The sequence below is a fragment of the Convolutriloba macropyga genome, chromosome 5 (assembly GCF_964194025.1).
Source record: "Convolutriloba macropyga chromosome 5, txConMacr16.3, whole genome shotgun sequence".
Classification (NCBI taxonomy): domain Eukaryota; kingdom Metazoa; phylum Xenacoelomorpha; order Acoela; family Convolutidae; genus Convolutriloba; species Convolutriloba macropyga.
Genome location: NC_134472.1, coordinates 66228577 through 66245328, shown reverse-complemented (window position 1 = coordinate 66245328; position 16752 = coordinate 66228577). Strand labels below are relative to the sequence as shown.

General features: G+C 37.1%; 1 protein-coding gene across 2 annotated transcripts; it reads left to right on the top strand.

Annotated features, from left to right (window-relative positions):
• The first annotated feature begins 612 nt into the window (after positions 1 to 612).
• Positions 613 to 7892, top strand: LOC142340174 (lipopolysaccharide-induced tumor necrosis factor-alpha factor homolog). 2 transcript variants are annotated; one of them, XM_075390678.1, is made up of 5 exons: positions 613 to 853; positions 5286 to 5425; positions 5728 to 5811; positions 7002 to 7194; positions 7821 to 7892. In XM_075390678.1, exons 1-4 carry the CDS (start codon positions 763 to 765, stop codon positions 7185 to 7187), a joined length of 501 nt encoding a protein of 166 aa, XP_075246793.1. In that variant the 5' UTR covers positions 613 to 762; the 3' UTR covers positions 7188 to 7194; positions 7821 to 7892. The 2 variants fall into 2 exon arrangements, with proteins under 2 accessions (XP_075246793.1, XP_075246792.1); XM_075390677.1 differs by lacking the exon at positions 7821 to 7892 and having other exon boundaries at positions 7002 to 7243.
• The last annotated feature ends 8860 nt before the right edge of the window (positions 7893 to 16752 follow it).

Sequence of the window (16752 nt, the reverse complement as noted above, 5' to 3'; positions counted from 1 at the left end):
CTCTTAAGAAATTTTCGGTGAAAATGTTGCCAAATATTAGGAAAAAATGAACGTTAAAAGTAGTTTATTAAAATGGGAAAATGAAGCAACAAAAACAATAAATATCATTTATTCACTTTTAAAGGGTTTCATATTTATTAGATCCGGCAACTTGTGAAGAATGATTAAGAAAGGTGGCATAAGAAAAGAATTATGTTAATCAGGTTGAGGTACAAACCGAAATTTTCTCTGATCAGACCGTCCCATACCGAAGTGACCTCTGATGAGACTACCGTGCGCTCGAACTCGCTCTGTTCAGAATTCTAGTTGGTCTGGAAACAAAAAACTGGGTAAGACGAGAAATACAAATATGTTGCAGGTATTATTTTCTATTTTACTCTGAAGAGACGAAACATTAAAGTGACATCATAATTAATGGGCTCTAATTTTGTGTAGTTCGGAATGTTTTATAAATCTTACAATGCTGTTCAAACCTACGTCAAAGTTAATTTTTTCTATGACGCGAGCCATATCAAATTGCTTTTTTGGAGCTTTCTTAAGATTCTTGATAGCTTGAGCGCATGTGTTTGATATTAAGCATAGTGAATACAATATACCTCTACAATAATTGTTCAGATGCCTCACAAAAAAAACGTTTTATTTTTAGCTAAAGCCATGCTTAATTTAGTTTGATTGTATTTTATTGTTCATCGTTTCTACTTTACAATCAAAGGCTGATTGTTTTTCAAAAAAGTTACTCAAAGTCAGCTGCGTAAGGATAATATGGACAAAAACGAAGCCTCTAGTCTTCAACCCACGGCGCCTGCATCTGAAACACAGAACCCATCGCCCTTTAGCCCCACGCCTAATGCAGGTACCAAATTTAAAAACCAACTTTTAAACTTTTTCGTCTCTTTGAACTGAAACACACTCAAGCGACTTTATTCATCTTTAACAATGAGCTTAAAGCGATGAATATTCGCAAAACCACGTTAGATGCGGAGAAAAAAGTTAATTATCGCAAGTCTATTAAAAATTTACTCCTAATATGATCTGAATTTTTATCTTCAGTTTCCAGTTTGGTAGTGAAAAAAAGCCAAAAACATTTTTTTCGATTAAAAGTCTCCAGTACTAAAAGAGCAAATCGCAAACATTTTTCTACTCAAAGTTTTCGACTGAGGCTGTCGAAGAAATGTTGCACAGTCTGGATGCATAAAATTCCTGAATAAAAACCATAGGGCGGTCGTTGATTTTATCTTTTCTATTTGTGCATCCCCACTTGTAAAAAAAATATACGCGTGCCATGCCACTTTTTCCATAAGGGTTTTGGAACAATTCAGTGTGCGCCCCTCTCAGTATAGAGGATGCATGTTGCTTCCCGAAGCGCACATGCCATATATTAACATACCCATTTACCATGTAATAAAATATGCTCTGTTAATGAGGGATGCACAGCTTACTGGGGGGTACAAACGAAAAAAATCCATGGTTTCCAAACGTGATATGAAAACGGGATGCATAACACAATGATAAGGAAGCAGAAGAGAAAAATCTGTTTTGGTAAGTTTCGGAATTATATTGTGGAGGTTTCTACGATCCAGAGGACGGCCATATCAAAGTTTTTAAAAAGTTTTTTTTTAGAAATTTTGCCGTAATAAGGACGTACCTCAAACTCAATGAGGTATTGTAAAAAAAAATGGCAAAACAACTCGGAAAACTCTAAAATTTAATAGCTTTGAAAAATGACTTTTAGAGATTGTGGGTTTTTTTGGTTATTCTTGTTGTTTTCTATTCCAGATTTTTAAGTTTTAGTGGGGGACTCAATAAAACAAAATATAAACCATCAGGAGAGGGTTCTGATCTGACCATTCAGACTCTGGAAAAAGTTCTGTTCGGGCCATTCAGACGAATCCAGACCAGACTATCGGCACTTTAGACTTTGTTCTGATCTTAATATCCAGACTGTGGTCGAGCTCGCATCAGACTTTCAGACTTTAGGTAGTGCGCTGATAAGAGCTTGCAGACTCTGTGGAAGGGTCGCGGTTTACCCCGCGTGCGCAAACCTAGTCGGTCTGATCAGAGATTGGGTCACACACCTCAGCTTGGGAAAGGAAACGATCCCGTTGCTGAATTCTGTAGCACATATTACAAAAGGGGAGCGAACCCTTTTTTATCCATTGCATATAGAGTATATTTCTCAGCAGATTATAGATACTTACGTTTTACTGGCTATTTTTGACCTCTTTTGATCTTTTTTAGACCTGTAAGTCGTTCCATTTCAAGGTGTCAGCGCATTGTGCGTAACAAATACACGGAAATTATGAAAGAAATACTCTAAATGCCCTAAACCCTCTTTAATTTAGCGCATTTTCAGGTCCTTTTTAATATAAATTTCGGAAAACTCATTGACTCGGCTTAGAAAATACCTGCACGAGACTATTAAGTGCTGAATATGGAATATGGGTATAGTAAGGCAGACCCAAGGTAGGCTCCTTTTACTGCCTTAAGGTATAAAGAGCTAGGGCTACTTATTTGTGCGCGCGAAGTATGCTTACCTATATCTCTAAGACTAACCGACTCTGTAAAACACTGAAGGTATACTTCAAGTATAACGATCTGTAAAAGAGTTAACACCAGAGTCAGAGTTAAACAAACATCGTGTAACTACTCTAATAGACTGACTACAGTCAGTGGAGTTAACGCTATATAAAAAAGAATAGTGCCTTCTCAGTCTCTGACTGGTTGGAGGAGTATATCCAGTATTTCTACTGCTACATCCATGCGGAGTTAGGAGTTTTCATTTCAGATCTGTAAGTTGTAGCAGAAACACGCTGGATGAGTGGTCCTTGTTGTAGAAGAGAGTGAAAAGTCGTGTTGTCGTTAAAGTGGCATTGTGACTTGTGCCGTTGTCTGGAGTCCCTGTCAGTGTTGACTAGTGTCGTCAGTCAGTTGTCCACTTCTACTGTGGAGTCAGTAGAGGTGCTAGTTACAGGTTGTGCTGGTCAGTATGGTCAGTCCTGGCAGATTAACCAACTGTCTCACGCTGTTTTGTAGTGTGGATTTGTTCCCAGTTGGAGTATCGCTTGTAATGTTTCTGGCAACTATTCCATCGGGTGTGGGTAGGTTTCGACTTTTAGTTTTGTAGCCTGAAAAATATGTCTTTCTAGGCTTTTTCAAAATCTGTGTATGTACCAAGATAAAAGTAGGAGAGAGTCTATTATCTCCTCTTGTGGTAAAACTGCGTCTTTTCAAGAGCTTATTTATGTTTTTATAAGGTGAGTGAAACCTTCTATTTCTTGTCTAGCAATTTTAAGCACGCTTGTTTGTGATTTTTAAGCGGCGGTATTCAGTGCTGGTTCTAGGCGCTTTAGAAATTTGAATGACGATTTCCTAAACGCACCAGCTCTATCTGAAGATTGTAATTTTGTCCAAACTCCGTTGAGAAATTCAAATAATGCTTCTGAAAGTGGGTTAAAAAATGTGTATCATAGACGAGTGAAACATAAGTTATGGTTAATGGATAACTGATAAAAAGAATTGAGTCCTTAGTGGGTTGAGCTCCATAAAATTCGATTAAATATGAGAGAAGAGCTATGCGCGAGACTTGTGAACTTTTGTCTGGTAAAGTAATATGAGGCTTTTGCTCTACTGCATAATAGTGGCTTTTAAGTGGTTTTGCAGTGCATAAAAGTAAATTTAATTAATCTTGATGTTGATGTTGTAACTTTAAATGGTGAGCTTTCGTGCCTAGGACCTTTGTTCCGTTGTGTAAGAACAGCTAACTGTAATTCATCGGAATGTGGATCCGATTTTGATGACGTTTGGCCAGTGTGACGACTCATTTTATCAGTGTTTCCATTTTGGTTTTTTAAATTTCATTATTCGTTGGGGTTGTTTTCCCGGTTTTCTAAATTTTAATTGAAGAAAAAGTTTAAAATTGTATTATCTAGTTCTAAGTTTCTTCTGCAAAAGAGAATAATTTGTTTTTTTGTGAGTTTTTTACGGTTAGATTTTGTTAACTCACTGATCGCACCAGTTAGGGCAGACTCATGGTGGGCTCCTTTTACTGCCTTGAGATATAAAGAGCTAGGGTTTTTTATTTCTGCGTGTGAAGTAGGCTTACCAATATCTCTAAGACTAACCGACTCTGTAAAACACTGAAGGTATACTTCAAGTATAACGATCTGTAAAAGAGTTAACACCAGAGTCAGAGTTAAACAAACATCGTGTAACTACTCTAATAGACTGACTACAGTCAGTGGAGTTAACGCTATATAAAAAAGAATAGTGCCTTCTCAGTCTCTGACTGGTTGGAGGAGTATATCCAGTATTTCTACTGCTACATCCATGCGGAGTTAGGAGTTTTCATTTCAGATCTGTAAGTTGTAGCAGAAACACGCTGGATGAGTGGTCCTTGTTGTAGAAGGGAGTGAAAAGTCGTGTTGTCGTTAAAGTGGCATTGTGACTTGTGCCGTTGTCTGGAGTCCCTGTCAGTGTTGACTAGTGTCGTCAGTCAGTTGTCCACTTCTACTGTGGAGTCAGTAGAGGTGCTAGTTACAGGGTGTGCTGGTCAGTATGGTCAGTCCTGGCAGATTACCCAACTGTCTCACGCTGTTTTGTAGTGTGGATTTGTTCCCAGTTGGAGTATCGCTTGTAATGTTTCTGGCAACTATTCCATCGGGTGTGGGTAGGTTTCGACTTTTAGTTTTGTAGCCTGAAAATTATGTCTTTCTAGGTTTTTCCAAAATCTGTGTATGTACCAAGATAAAAGTAAGAGAGAGTCTATTATCTCCTCTAGTTGTCTTCCCGGTTTTCTAAATTTTAATTGAAGAAAAAGTATAAAATTGTATTATCTAGTTCTAAGTTTCTTCTTCAAAAGAGAATAATTTGTTTTTTGTGAGTTTTTTACGGTTAGATTTTGTTAACTCACTGATCGCACCAGTTAGGGCAGACTCATGGTGGGCTTGAGATATAAAGAGCTAGGGCTTTTTATTTCTGCGTGTGAAGTAGGCTTACCGATATCTCTAAGACTAACCGACTCTGTAAAACACTGAAGGTCAATTATAACGATGTATAAAGAGGCAACACCGGAGTCAGAGGTATGCACATCGTGCAAGTATTCTAATAGACTGACTACAGTCAGTGTAGTTAAAAGACAATAGTATCTTCTCAGTCTCTGATAGGTTGGAGGAGTACATCCAGTATTTCTACTGCTACAATAGTTCTGATTCAATATTTATTTAGGAATTTCGATCAGAGTCGAGTTTGTGGCATTGACGTGCCGTTAGGCGTTTACTTTTTTTCAGCTGGTGCTCCACCAACCTACCCTCAGCAGCAGTATGGGTCAATGCAGTCTGCAGCACCCTACCCCACACAACAATACAACTCCTACCCCACCACAACCTCAACTACTCATGTCATACAGGCCAACCAGTTTTCACCCCCTGTAAGACGAATTCGATGTTACCAAAAGTATTTTTTGTATAAAAAAGAGCCATAGGAAATAAGAACGACTAAACAATTCTTGTGAAATGTTGGCGTAACTGTGTGAGTTCGAGCTTTGAGTTAAAAAGGTCACTCGCAATTCGTTTTCAGGTAGTCCATCTAACTTTCTAAAAATTCACTCTTCTTGTACGTTTTCTTTCTATATTATGTATTAATTGTGAAACAGTTCTCAATTTTTTGTTTAATTCACAGTCTGTCGCAGATACAAGTGGTTTTTGGTCTATGACACCGTTTTGTTTTCAGCCCACGTACGTGACGATGCCAGGGAGCTCTGCAGCATTCGGGCACTACCCTCAAGTCGTTGTCTGTCATATTTGCAGAAAAACTGTGAGTAAATAGATGATAACCAAACAGCGGCCATCGTTTTACCCGGATCATAGTAACATTGTAATTCAGCGCTGAATCATAGTATTCTCATTCTGTGTTTTTACTTTGAACAGATTATGATCATGTCACTTTTTACACTGTTCAGACAAAAAATCATTGTAAAAAACCGGCTCTCTGAAAACACTCTGAACAGTCCGAAGGTGGAAGTAGGAAGATACTCTTAGGATACACTGATACAGAACTGGGCCGCCGACATACAATTGGAATACAATGTTTCAGCACTCCTTTACTATGGAACTAGTGTCCGGGTAACCAAAGTCAAAGAATAGATAAGCAAAAAAAAATGTGATCAAAAAACGGGCTGAGTTCTAGTTCTCTTCAGGTTGACATTTTTGGCATTTAACTTACTCAGATCACACCACATCATTTTGACCCAAAAAAGAGCAGTTTATACAGAGTTTATACTGAGCCTTTGGATTCAAGATTCAGGCCTGAGACCGTCTGGAATTGTATTTCATTGTGATGAGTACAAATTAAGCAAAAACTCATTTAAGCAATTTTATCAGCAGAAACCATATTCGGAAAACGAAAAACACTGAGATCAAATTTCTTTCAAAATACGAGTACTTGGAGGTAACACATGCTTTGAAAATCTACCATACTGACATTGGACATCTGTCAAAATACGTAAAATTGATACCAAGCTACAGAAATTGAAAAACTACACCCGGTAGCAATTCTACACTGAAGCCATTAAAGTTGTCAGCCTCGGTAGAATATAGACACTAACTTGGAAATTAAAGCATTTAAAGATAGAACTCGAAAAAAAAAATTTGTTTGGGGGTGCAATAAATTAGCGCAGGGCCGAAATGCATAAACTATGTGTCTTGTTTTTTTTGTCGTTAGAAATGACAAGGTAGACAAACCCACGAAAATCCCTTAATTAAATATAGTACCCGGGGGGAGGATTTTCCCCGAAAATAACGGGGAAAAGCGTGTAAAGAGTGTAAAAATAAAAAAAATTACCTCCCTATTTCTCCGCTTAATTAGGGGTGGAAGAGTGTAATTATAAAAGTGTATTTTTAAATAATAATTACACTTTTAATTTTCTTTTACACTCTTTATATTACACCTTAAAAGGTATCATAAAAATGGCTTTTCAATCGGCATTATATCGTTATTTCAACCAGGTGACTACGACAGTTGTTCACTCTCCATCATTCATGACGTTCGTGGCCTGCATTGGGATTTGGTTCATTCCATTTATGGGTCTGGGCTGTTGTCTCATCCCCTTCTTCGTGAACGAGTGCAAAAGAGTCACCCACACTTGTCCCAGCTGTCACGCTCTCTTATCTGAAAAAGAACCATGCAGCTGATAAAACGGTGCTAGGACATTAATAGATCGAAAGACAACAGATCGAACGCAAAAATTGGGACAATAGATCGAAAATTAAATTATTCAAGTTGCGTATTGGCCAGTCAGATTTGAGCGCTCATTTATTATACAGTTTATAACAAGTTCTGTTGTGATATTTTGTTCGGTTGTGATAGATTCATGTCAAGTCCCACGAGCCGCTAAGGCATGGCCATGGCTCGCGAGGCATGGCCATAATGTGCCCAGGTTGAGGTGCCATCCGGAAGTGACCTCTGATCAGACCAAGTCCAACGCACACGGTGTGTTCCCAGACCAAAATTACAGGGTCTGGGATTTGATTCCAGTGCACAATAGTAAGATCAGAGGTAACTTCGGTCTAGAGATGGTATGATCAGAGGTCACTTCGGTCTGGGGATGGTATGATCAGAGGTCACTTCAGTCTGGGGATGGTATGATCAGAGGTCACTTCAGTCTGGGGATGGTATGATCAGAGGTCACTTTGGTCTGGGGATGGTATGATCAGAAGTCACTTCAGGATGGGAATGTTCTGATCAGAGGTGGATTCAAGCGCACATTAGTCTGATCAGAGACCATTTCGAGCGGAATTTTTTTTGATTTTTTGTTTTTTTTACAGAGAGATGTCGGCTCTGTCAAGAGGCAACAAAAAGCAGCATTCTGATCACAGACAGATCTAGAGTCTGATGTCTTTGATCAGAACCAAAGGGGTCCAACTGATTGAACATGTCAATCCCCTTACAAGGAAATTTTGTTTAACTGTAGTATACGATGTTTTATATGGAAAGCTGTCTGAATTTATTCATTGAGTTGGAAATATGCACTAATGTATACTAAATAATTGTTTACTCAGCAGTTGGGTTTTCTTTTCTTTAGCAATAATACTTTTAGAATAGTCTTTTCTTTAGATGAATATAAAAATGCGAACATCATTTCGTATGAAATGAATATATTATAACAAAATTCGTGCGGTGAGGTGATTTTGAGCGCAGGATAGTCTGATCAGGATTAACTTTTGAGCGCACAATAGTCTGATCAGAAGTGATTTTGAGCGCACAATCGTCTGGACAATGGTCTGGGTTTGAACTGGGCGATGGTCGCAGAATCGTCTGGACAATGGTCTGATTATGGTCTGATCAGAGGTCCGTTCCGTCTGGGAAGGTCTGATCAGAGACAGTTTCGAGCGCACTTAGAGCGCACACGGTGTTTCGAGCGCACTTTTGTCTGATCAGAGGATACTTTGGTCTGGGAGGGTCTGATCAGAGGTAACTTTTCTCTGGCATGGTCTGATCAGGGGTCACTTCCGGATGGCACCTCAACCTGGGTGGTAATTATATTGAGCTCGCAGATAATGCTCAATTTCAACCAATAAGAATAGAGACTGATTTTCGATCTATTGTCCCAACTTTTCTGTTTTCGATCTATTGTCCGGTCATGTGATAAAACATGAATGAAATGTGTTCACTTTCGATCAATCCGTTGCTGTTTTCGAATTGACACATAAGAAGCGAACATAACTCGAATAATGGCCGACAAGGGGTTTGGCCGACAATGAAAATCTGAGAAATTTAGCTAGTCGACTATTTATTCTGATTGGTATGAAAATTGGATTGGTCAAAAATAACTCTAAACTGGCAGACATTTTAACTGATGTGCGGTCAATTTGTCGGCTTGAAAGCTTACTTTTGGTTGTCGGCTAAACGACCTGTCGGCCAGTTCAGCCATGGTCCTCGGATTAGTAAGAAAGATCCGTTTATACATAGCAACGGTCCGCATTTATCGGATCTATTGTGTAACGACACCCCCCCCCCCCCCGAGCTGTTAATGACACCCCTGTCAACTGCTGATAGATTAATGGAAAAGATCTTATCTGTGTAACGTTGCATAATTCAAAATGTGTGATCACTGTGAATTTAAAGTAAAAACAGGTTTTGTTTTTTCAAACGATAGCTGCGTGAGACAATCACTTCCACAATTTTCTTGACAAGAATAACTTAGAAGGGAATCAGCGTTGATGTTGAACAATAGAACCAACTTTCCAGAAAAGGAATCCAACAATGAAAAATGGTTACTTTTGTTTTGCATCCCAATTTCTTTATACCCCCCCCCCCTAAAAATCGCGTTGTTATATAGCACCTTAATAAGTAAATAGAGTACGCACGTCAGGGAGGGCAACAGTCATCCTCCACTCAAATAGAAGAAAATCCGAAAAAAACAGGTGGAGGTAATCTTTGTTCGAACTCTTGAAAACACTGCTATCAATATAACTTATTCTGGTGAAACTGGATGTCAATACATTGTCCGGAATTTTATATTCGGTCAACACGTTTTCCAGGTTAACCAATGTTTTTTAATGAAATTTGTGAATTAAGAAAAGCGGAACCCTTAGATTGAATACCTACATGTAGAATAGCATGGCAGATAAATTTCAAATTACCAATCTCATCGCGTTATTTATAATATAAAAATTAAAATGATGCAACTAGTGCTTTTCAAAATATATTTCTGCGTTCAAAATTGAGATATAAATGCGCCAACATGTCTTATAGAATATTCTATTAAAGTTGACGGAGAATAATCTTTTGAAGTTAGTTTAAAACTCTAATTCCTGTTCAAAACTTATTGATGAGGGTAATTTATTCCACTCCAAGACGGTTTTAATATCAGACATTTGATACTACATATGCGCTGTTTTGTACTAAGGTTGTGCTTAACATTAATGTTGTCAGCAAGAAATGCTTGAAATTTTTTGATACTCCACATGACTTTTCCTTCTTTTGTTGTTCCTCTAAGCAAATTCTATAGATGATAAGTTCAGCAGAGATGATTTAAAATTTCAGCGGAGGAACACGGCGGTTATCTTTGTTGCCTCATTTATAGCAAACGTTCTATTCCTCCGTTAAACTGACAATTCTTACGTTGTACATTTATGGCACAATAATTCTGAGACAATCGTCCACTGGATGATAGCGTAGGCGCAATACAGACTTCAGAATAACAAAAATTACCTCCAAAGAGATGTCATTCATCAAAAGATATAAAGAATCCTGACGCATCAATTTTTCTAAAATGGAACTGCAATGTTTCTGAAACCTTAAATTTGCATCCATTTGTATACCTCGGTAACGGCAGCCTTGATAAATTTTTATAAGTTTACCCTTGAAAAGAGTATTTGTGTTTTAGTTTTCAAATCATGGAAAAAATCAATTGCACTTAGCGTCAATTGGGTCCTTTTTAAATATTTGTTCGTTTCTTTGAAAGAAAAACGACCATTTTTCCAATCTGTTCTACTGCCCCAAACTGATGAATCAAGCTCGTATAAATTGATGGCTGAACACTGATCATTAATTTGTTAGGAGAAAACAATAATGTAAAAAAGGAAAAATAAGAGGTCCGTAAAAGTGTCTTGAAGAACACCGTTTTTTATAGCCAAGTTTTCTAAAAGCACAATACCACATTTAACACCCTTGCTACAATTACTGAGAATAGATTTCAGAGTTCAAGACACAGATGTTTAAAAATTAAATTTTTTAGCTTTCTCCGAAAGTGTTAAAACTTTTTATCGAAATCTTTTGCGCTACCAAAAAAATTACCCGCAGTTCTCAATTATTGTTTCAATGAAATATAGGTATAATGTCTGGAGAGTACTTATCTTTTTGAAAATCAATTTTTTTCCTGCTTAAAGGAGAGCTGAAGCTGAGCTTATCTTTAAAGGTTTCTCCTTTTATTGCCCAAGTTGGTCGAGTGCGGTCTTTTCATGTATAATTTTGGTCAAGTGCTGTATTTTCATTGGATTGGATGTAAAGTAGTTGTTATAAAAAATGGCGTTTGTGTTGTTTTTGTAAAAAAATTTGTCCATTGCGTTGTTAACTTAGTGATGTTTAAGTTTGATGTCTTGTTTGTTATCGAAATTAAATGCTGAAATTTAGGAGAGATCTTATTTGCAAATTCGGACTGAGTAAACAGGACGCAGAGATGACAAATTTTTCGTAATGATCTCAGAATTTTATTTTAACTTCCAAAACTAGGATAGATATATGAGGCTAAAAGGGGCAATTTTCACATCTTCCAAATAAAAACCTGAGACAAAAAGTCAACAGTTGGCAACAGTTATTAGAGAATAATGTCCTTCTAATAATGCTTTTCGCACAGTAATTTGGCGCTAAATTCAGATTCATAAGAAGAAGGAAGCTCATTAGGATATCACGATACAATAACATTATCTCAACATATTAGCAATCAACAAACGCAGTCGATCAAAGTTCTTCTGCTTTTGGTTGTTTTTGCAAATTGTATGTTGCTTATGTTTGCTGGTTCCATCCCAAAAAGAGGCCAACTAATTCAGAGAAATTGGAACTTTGAAGTCGGAATTGAAGCTGATCTCAGCTCTCATGCGGTTGGAACGCAACTGAGGTGAAACTATAGCAAATAAGAGCATCTTTGAATTGATTCAGCGCCCATTTAGGACGAAAGAAACCGAATACTCGGAATTGGAACACAGAAGTTTTCCCGAGTGTGATAACTCAAAAATAACACTGTTAATTGGCAAAAACAGTATATGAATTGACTAAATTTTTGCTGTACATAATGCATTTAAATTTTTTTTTTAGATTTTTTCCTTTTGTGCCCCCCGTACGTTGTGCTCCTCCAAATTACAGAGCACGTGTCATTACATAGTAAATCATTATGTAAAATATGGCACGTGCGTCTGGGGGTGCAATTAATATGCTCTCACTAAACTGGGGGCACAAGTGGAAAAGATGCCCTTTGTTTCGTACAAAAAGCCAGTCAACCTTGAATTATTCCTTTTGGCACTAGTGCGGAAAAATTTAATAACTGATATTTCACTACTTGTAAAATATGCGCATTAGGCTGGAGGGCTTGTTGTAATGCCACACAACAAAAAATATTGAAACTTGCTGCTCATGCAAGAGGTGATGGACTTTGAAGCTGGTTTTTATTGTAAAATAATAATAATAATAATAATGAATTTTTCCAAATACATATCGAGTAATTCACTTAATGATTACACAAACAATTTACAATCAAGAAGTTATATGCATTCGGGGAGAACATCAAATAGGTCAATGGACCTGTCAGAGTGATCCCAAGTTGAGGTTGCGCTCGAAATCGCCTCTGATCAGACCGTCCCAGACAAGTGGGGCCTCTGATCAGACCGTCCCAGACCGAAGTGACCTCTGATCAGACGAGAATGCGCTCGAAGATCATTGTGCGCTCTAAGTGCGCTCGAAGCCGCATCTGATCAGGCGAGCTCCAGACCGAAGTGACCCCTGATCAGACAAGTTCCAGACCATTGTCCAGACGAGTTCCAGACCATTGTCCAGACTAAAGTGCGTTCGAAATAGTCTGATCAGAGAATGATTTTAAACATGAACAAATCTCGCAATATCGTTATAATATATTCATTTCATCTATCATTTTATCAATCTTATATTCAACTAACAAAAACCAATCCTGAAAGTATTGTTAATGAAAGTAAATCGAAAAAAAATGATCAAAAAAATTACTGAGTATGCCATTTTTTTATGCTTTTAACTGAAAAATGAACTTGGACAGCTCTGCATAAAAACGTCTTGATCTACTTTGATTCAAAATCTTTTCTTGAGGGGACCGGCAGTTGTTATCAGCTGGACCCCTTGGTTCTGATCAAAACCATCAGATTTTCAGATGAAGTTGCGATCAGAATGCTGTTTTATTGTTGTCTCTTACCCGAGACAACAAAAGTCAGTAAGAAAACAAAAAATACTTGAAAAAAATGTCGCTCGATTTGGTCTCTGATCAGACTTGTGTGCGCTTGAAACTGTCTCTGATCAGACCGTCCCAGACCAAAGTGACCTCTGATCAGACGGTCCCAGAACAAAGTGGCCTCTGATCAGGCAAGTTCCAGACCATTGTCCAGACAAAAGTGCACTCGAAGCCTTTTCCAGACCATGTAATTCGAGCGCACCGGGAACATGTGTGCGCTCAAACTCGTCTGATCAGGGGTCACTTCGGTCTGGCCACCTCGACCTGGGATGTCTCCTCAAAATTAAATTTACCTGCACCTCTACGTGCTCTCACAATACTTCTTGATCCCTTCAAGCGTACGAAACTCGAGACCCTTTTTGTTCCTTTTTCAGATTTGTGATGTGCGATAGAATACCATCCCTTGACGATGTCTGGGATGTAAAAGCAGATACAAATGGGATGCGTGGCACAAATTGAAAGAAATTTTTTCCGATGAAGCTAAACTAAAGTAAGCTGAAAAGCTGGCTGAACTACTAGAAGTATTGCCTGTAACAGAGGAAGTTCAGAAATTGGGTCCTGTGTTTGGACCATTTCTCAAGACAGTGCTCAAAAAAGACATATGCTCTGATGAAACATCTGCAAATCGTGTTGTGAAAAATGTTGAACAATCAGCGGACGTTCCTCAAGAACTTATAAAAAACAGCAGCTTTGGGGATACTGATGGAGATGGAGAAAACTTTGCAAAACATCTAGGGGTTGCAAATAATATGAGTCAACTAAGCAGGGAGGATGCACAAACAGAAAATATCCTAATATCTGGGGCAATAAACGCCCCATTATCCTCGCCCCAACTTTTGAGTAATTTCACGATCTGTGTTATAGCTTTACGGTGATATGATGGTCGACCGCCAATGTGAACGTGCATTTTTGAATTTTAGATTGATTGGCTGGAAGCCCCTTTCTTCAAAGAAAAAGTCGCAGATCGTAAATACTTGTTATGATAAGTTAGTCATAACTTATCATAGCACTATAAAGTCCACTTAACCCCGTCCACCGTAAAGTTACTCAAAATTCCTGGTTAATAGGAAAACACGGTGAAAGTGGTTCAGAAAATATTCTTCTCCCCGCCCCAATCTTTTGAGTAACTTTACAATCTGTGTTATAGCCGATTGCACAATAAATTGCAAAAAGCACATTTGCTCGAGTATATATACTCAGCACATCGCTTTTTTACGCATGTATTTAGGCACATGTTTTAACATCAGGAAAGTAAGCCAGCGCGAAAACGTGTGACATCGTCAATCTTTTGTTATAAGGTCGCTAGTTATCACATTTTACATTGTGCGATTACCAGCGACAAGTCTAATTCTAATCTTTCGATCTTGTCACACTTTTCCGCAAAATTGATGTCGGCGACTACCACTCTAAAATTTTTTTAGAATAGATTTAAATTAATTAATAACCAAAACGTAACAATTTTAAAATGGAATAATTAGTGATCAAAACGTAACCACTGATATGCCAAAAGAATGGTACAAATTGGTGCAAAATTTGGCGACGCAATTGGTGGGATTAATCAACGATTTTGCGCAGTGCTTTTGTGGCTAGAAGTCACTAACGAGGTTAATGACGAAGAATGGCAGTTCTGCCGGTGATTTTCGCCTTGTCGCTGATTTTGGCCAACTTTGCTAAATAGTAAAAGCCAACGAAATAAACTTTTTATCTTAGAAAGAAGGACTACACTCTAAAAAAATGTTTAATTCTATTATTCATTCTGTAGGTGGAGGAAAACTATTTTATAAAAAGTATATTTCGGTGCCAGTAAACACCCTTGATGTTCCGACTCATATTAGTGTGGGAGGAACTATATATTCAAACCGTTTTTATGTTCAGTCGATTCTGGACGATCGATATATTAATCGTAGATGGTTATGAGAGGTATCACTAGAAAGCTAGAAGTATCACCACCTTAAAAACTATAGGTGAAAAAATTTTTGTATTTCGGTTTTCGCTCGGAGTTAGCGAGGTCAAATTTGTTTTTTTTTACTGATTTTCGTTGTTTCTGTTCACATTCTCCGTATTTTTGTGCAATAAATCGGCAGTTTTGCTAAAAAATATATATGTCAAAATCGTAACTGATATTGTTGTTGGTTTCACCCCCTGTACGCAAAAGAATGTTATTGAACTGCTTGATCCAACTTTTTGGCTAAAATGTTTGTTAAAATTTCAAAATTCAGCCTTTTTCATAAAAAAAATGGCACGATGTAAGCTCTTTAGTCAACTTTGTTTACCTTTATTGAATTTTGTGGATCCTTTTAGAGTTTCGCTGTATTAAAATTTTGCCGGTTTTTGCAAATTTAACTTGATAATTAGACAAAAAGTATAATTTATTTTTGATGTATTGGATTGTTTTGTCAAAGTTTCTTTATTCACAATATTTGGAACAATTATGAGTTCATAAAGATAAAACAGCAATTGCAAACCTAGTTTTGGTCTAATCCAGGTTTTTTGAAATGCAAAAAGAGTTCGGATTGTAATCAGTCAAGTTTTTTTAAAATCATTTTCGCATTTTTTTTTTGCTTTTTCCCAAGTTAATTACAAGAATGAGCAAAGTAATAGCAAAACCTACTAATGGCGGTAGTTTTTCGCCAACTGCAGAGATTCAATGAAAATTAGGTAGCTTTTTAATGGAAGGCTTATGGTCGTTTTCAGTTTCGAAAGTATAAATTTTTAAAATAAAAAATGAATTTTTTGGGCTTTGAGAATTTCTTTTCTCTTTCTGGGCCAATTTGTCTCATTATATCATCAACGGCAGCAGTTCGCTTTTTTCTAATGGATTTAAGTTTTGTTTTTATTGCTGTTTTTTGGTTTAACTAATGGTTTTTCTGCTTCGACACTATGAGTTTTCACAATTTTGCTTTCATTTTTGGCTTTTTTCATCATTAAGGTTCATCTGCTTTTTCTCTCACATTATTTACACTTCAATTATCACATTTTTGGCACTTTTTTTTAAAAAGCACAATTGAAAAGACCAATTTATAAGTGAACGAATTGGGGTTTCAACAGCTTCGACGCCGTCTTCCCTCAGCTTTTCGGGGAATTTTATTAGTTTAACCATGTTTGTCTTTCTTCTTTTTCTTGTGATATTTTCTGGATAGTTATAAGTCTTAGCGGTTTCGTGTGGTTGATGAGAGGAACCTATGTAATGATTTCAATTGATAGCTAAAGTTTTCATGACTTCAAAATCAAATATATAAGAAAAGATTTTGACTTACTTTTTAAATTGACACATCGCTGCGCTTCTTCATATACTTGTTACCACGTTCAAAAATTGCAGTTTACATTCAAAATTATTGTTAGTAAAGAAAAACAAAAAATTGAACTTGTTCTTTTTTGGCCTTTTTTTCTGACGGCCCCGATACCAGTTTTTCGCAATAGGTTAATTTTATTTTTGATTCTTTAGTTGTTTGTCGATGTCTTTGCAATCCTCTGACATATTTTGGATCAGTGTAGGTCCTAACTATAGACTTATTATGGATAAAGAGGAACCTATATACAGATTTCAGTTATTTGCTGACGTTTTTCATGACTTTCGAATCAAATGTTATAAAAAAAATTGGATTTGTATTTTAACTTAGCTCTTTGCTGCTCGTTGCTGTTTAATTTTTTTTACCTGTTTTCTTAAATTGCTTATAAAATTAGGTAGCTTGTATAGTAACGGTTTTGTGTGAAAAAAGCAAAGCTGAACATACCTAAAGTTTTTAGGTCATTACTTAAGGTTTACTTACGGGATCGAAAATGGT

Coding starts and splice junctions, on each gene's coding strand:
- LOC142340174 (XM_075390678.1), top strand. CDS start 763: ATGGACAAAAACGAAGCCTCTAGTCTTCAACCCACGGCGCCTGCATCT. Junction 854..5,285: donor TAGCCCCACGCCTAATGCAG/GTACCAAATTTA, acceptor ACTTTTTTTCAG/CTGGTGCTCCACCAACCTAC. Junction 5,426..5,727: donor CCAACCAGTTTTCACCCCCT/GTAAGACGAATT, acceptor TTTTGTTTTCAG/CCCACGTACGTGACGATGCC.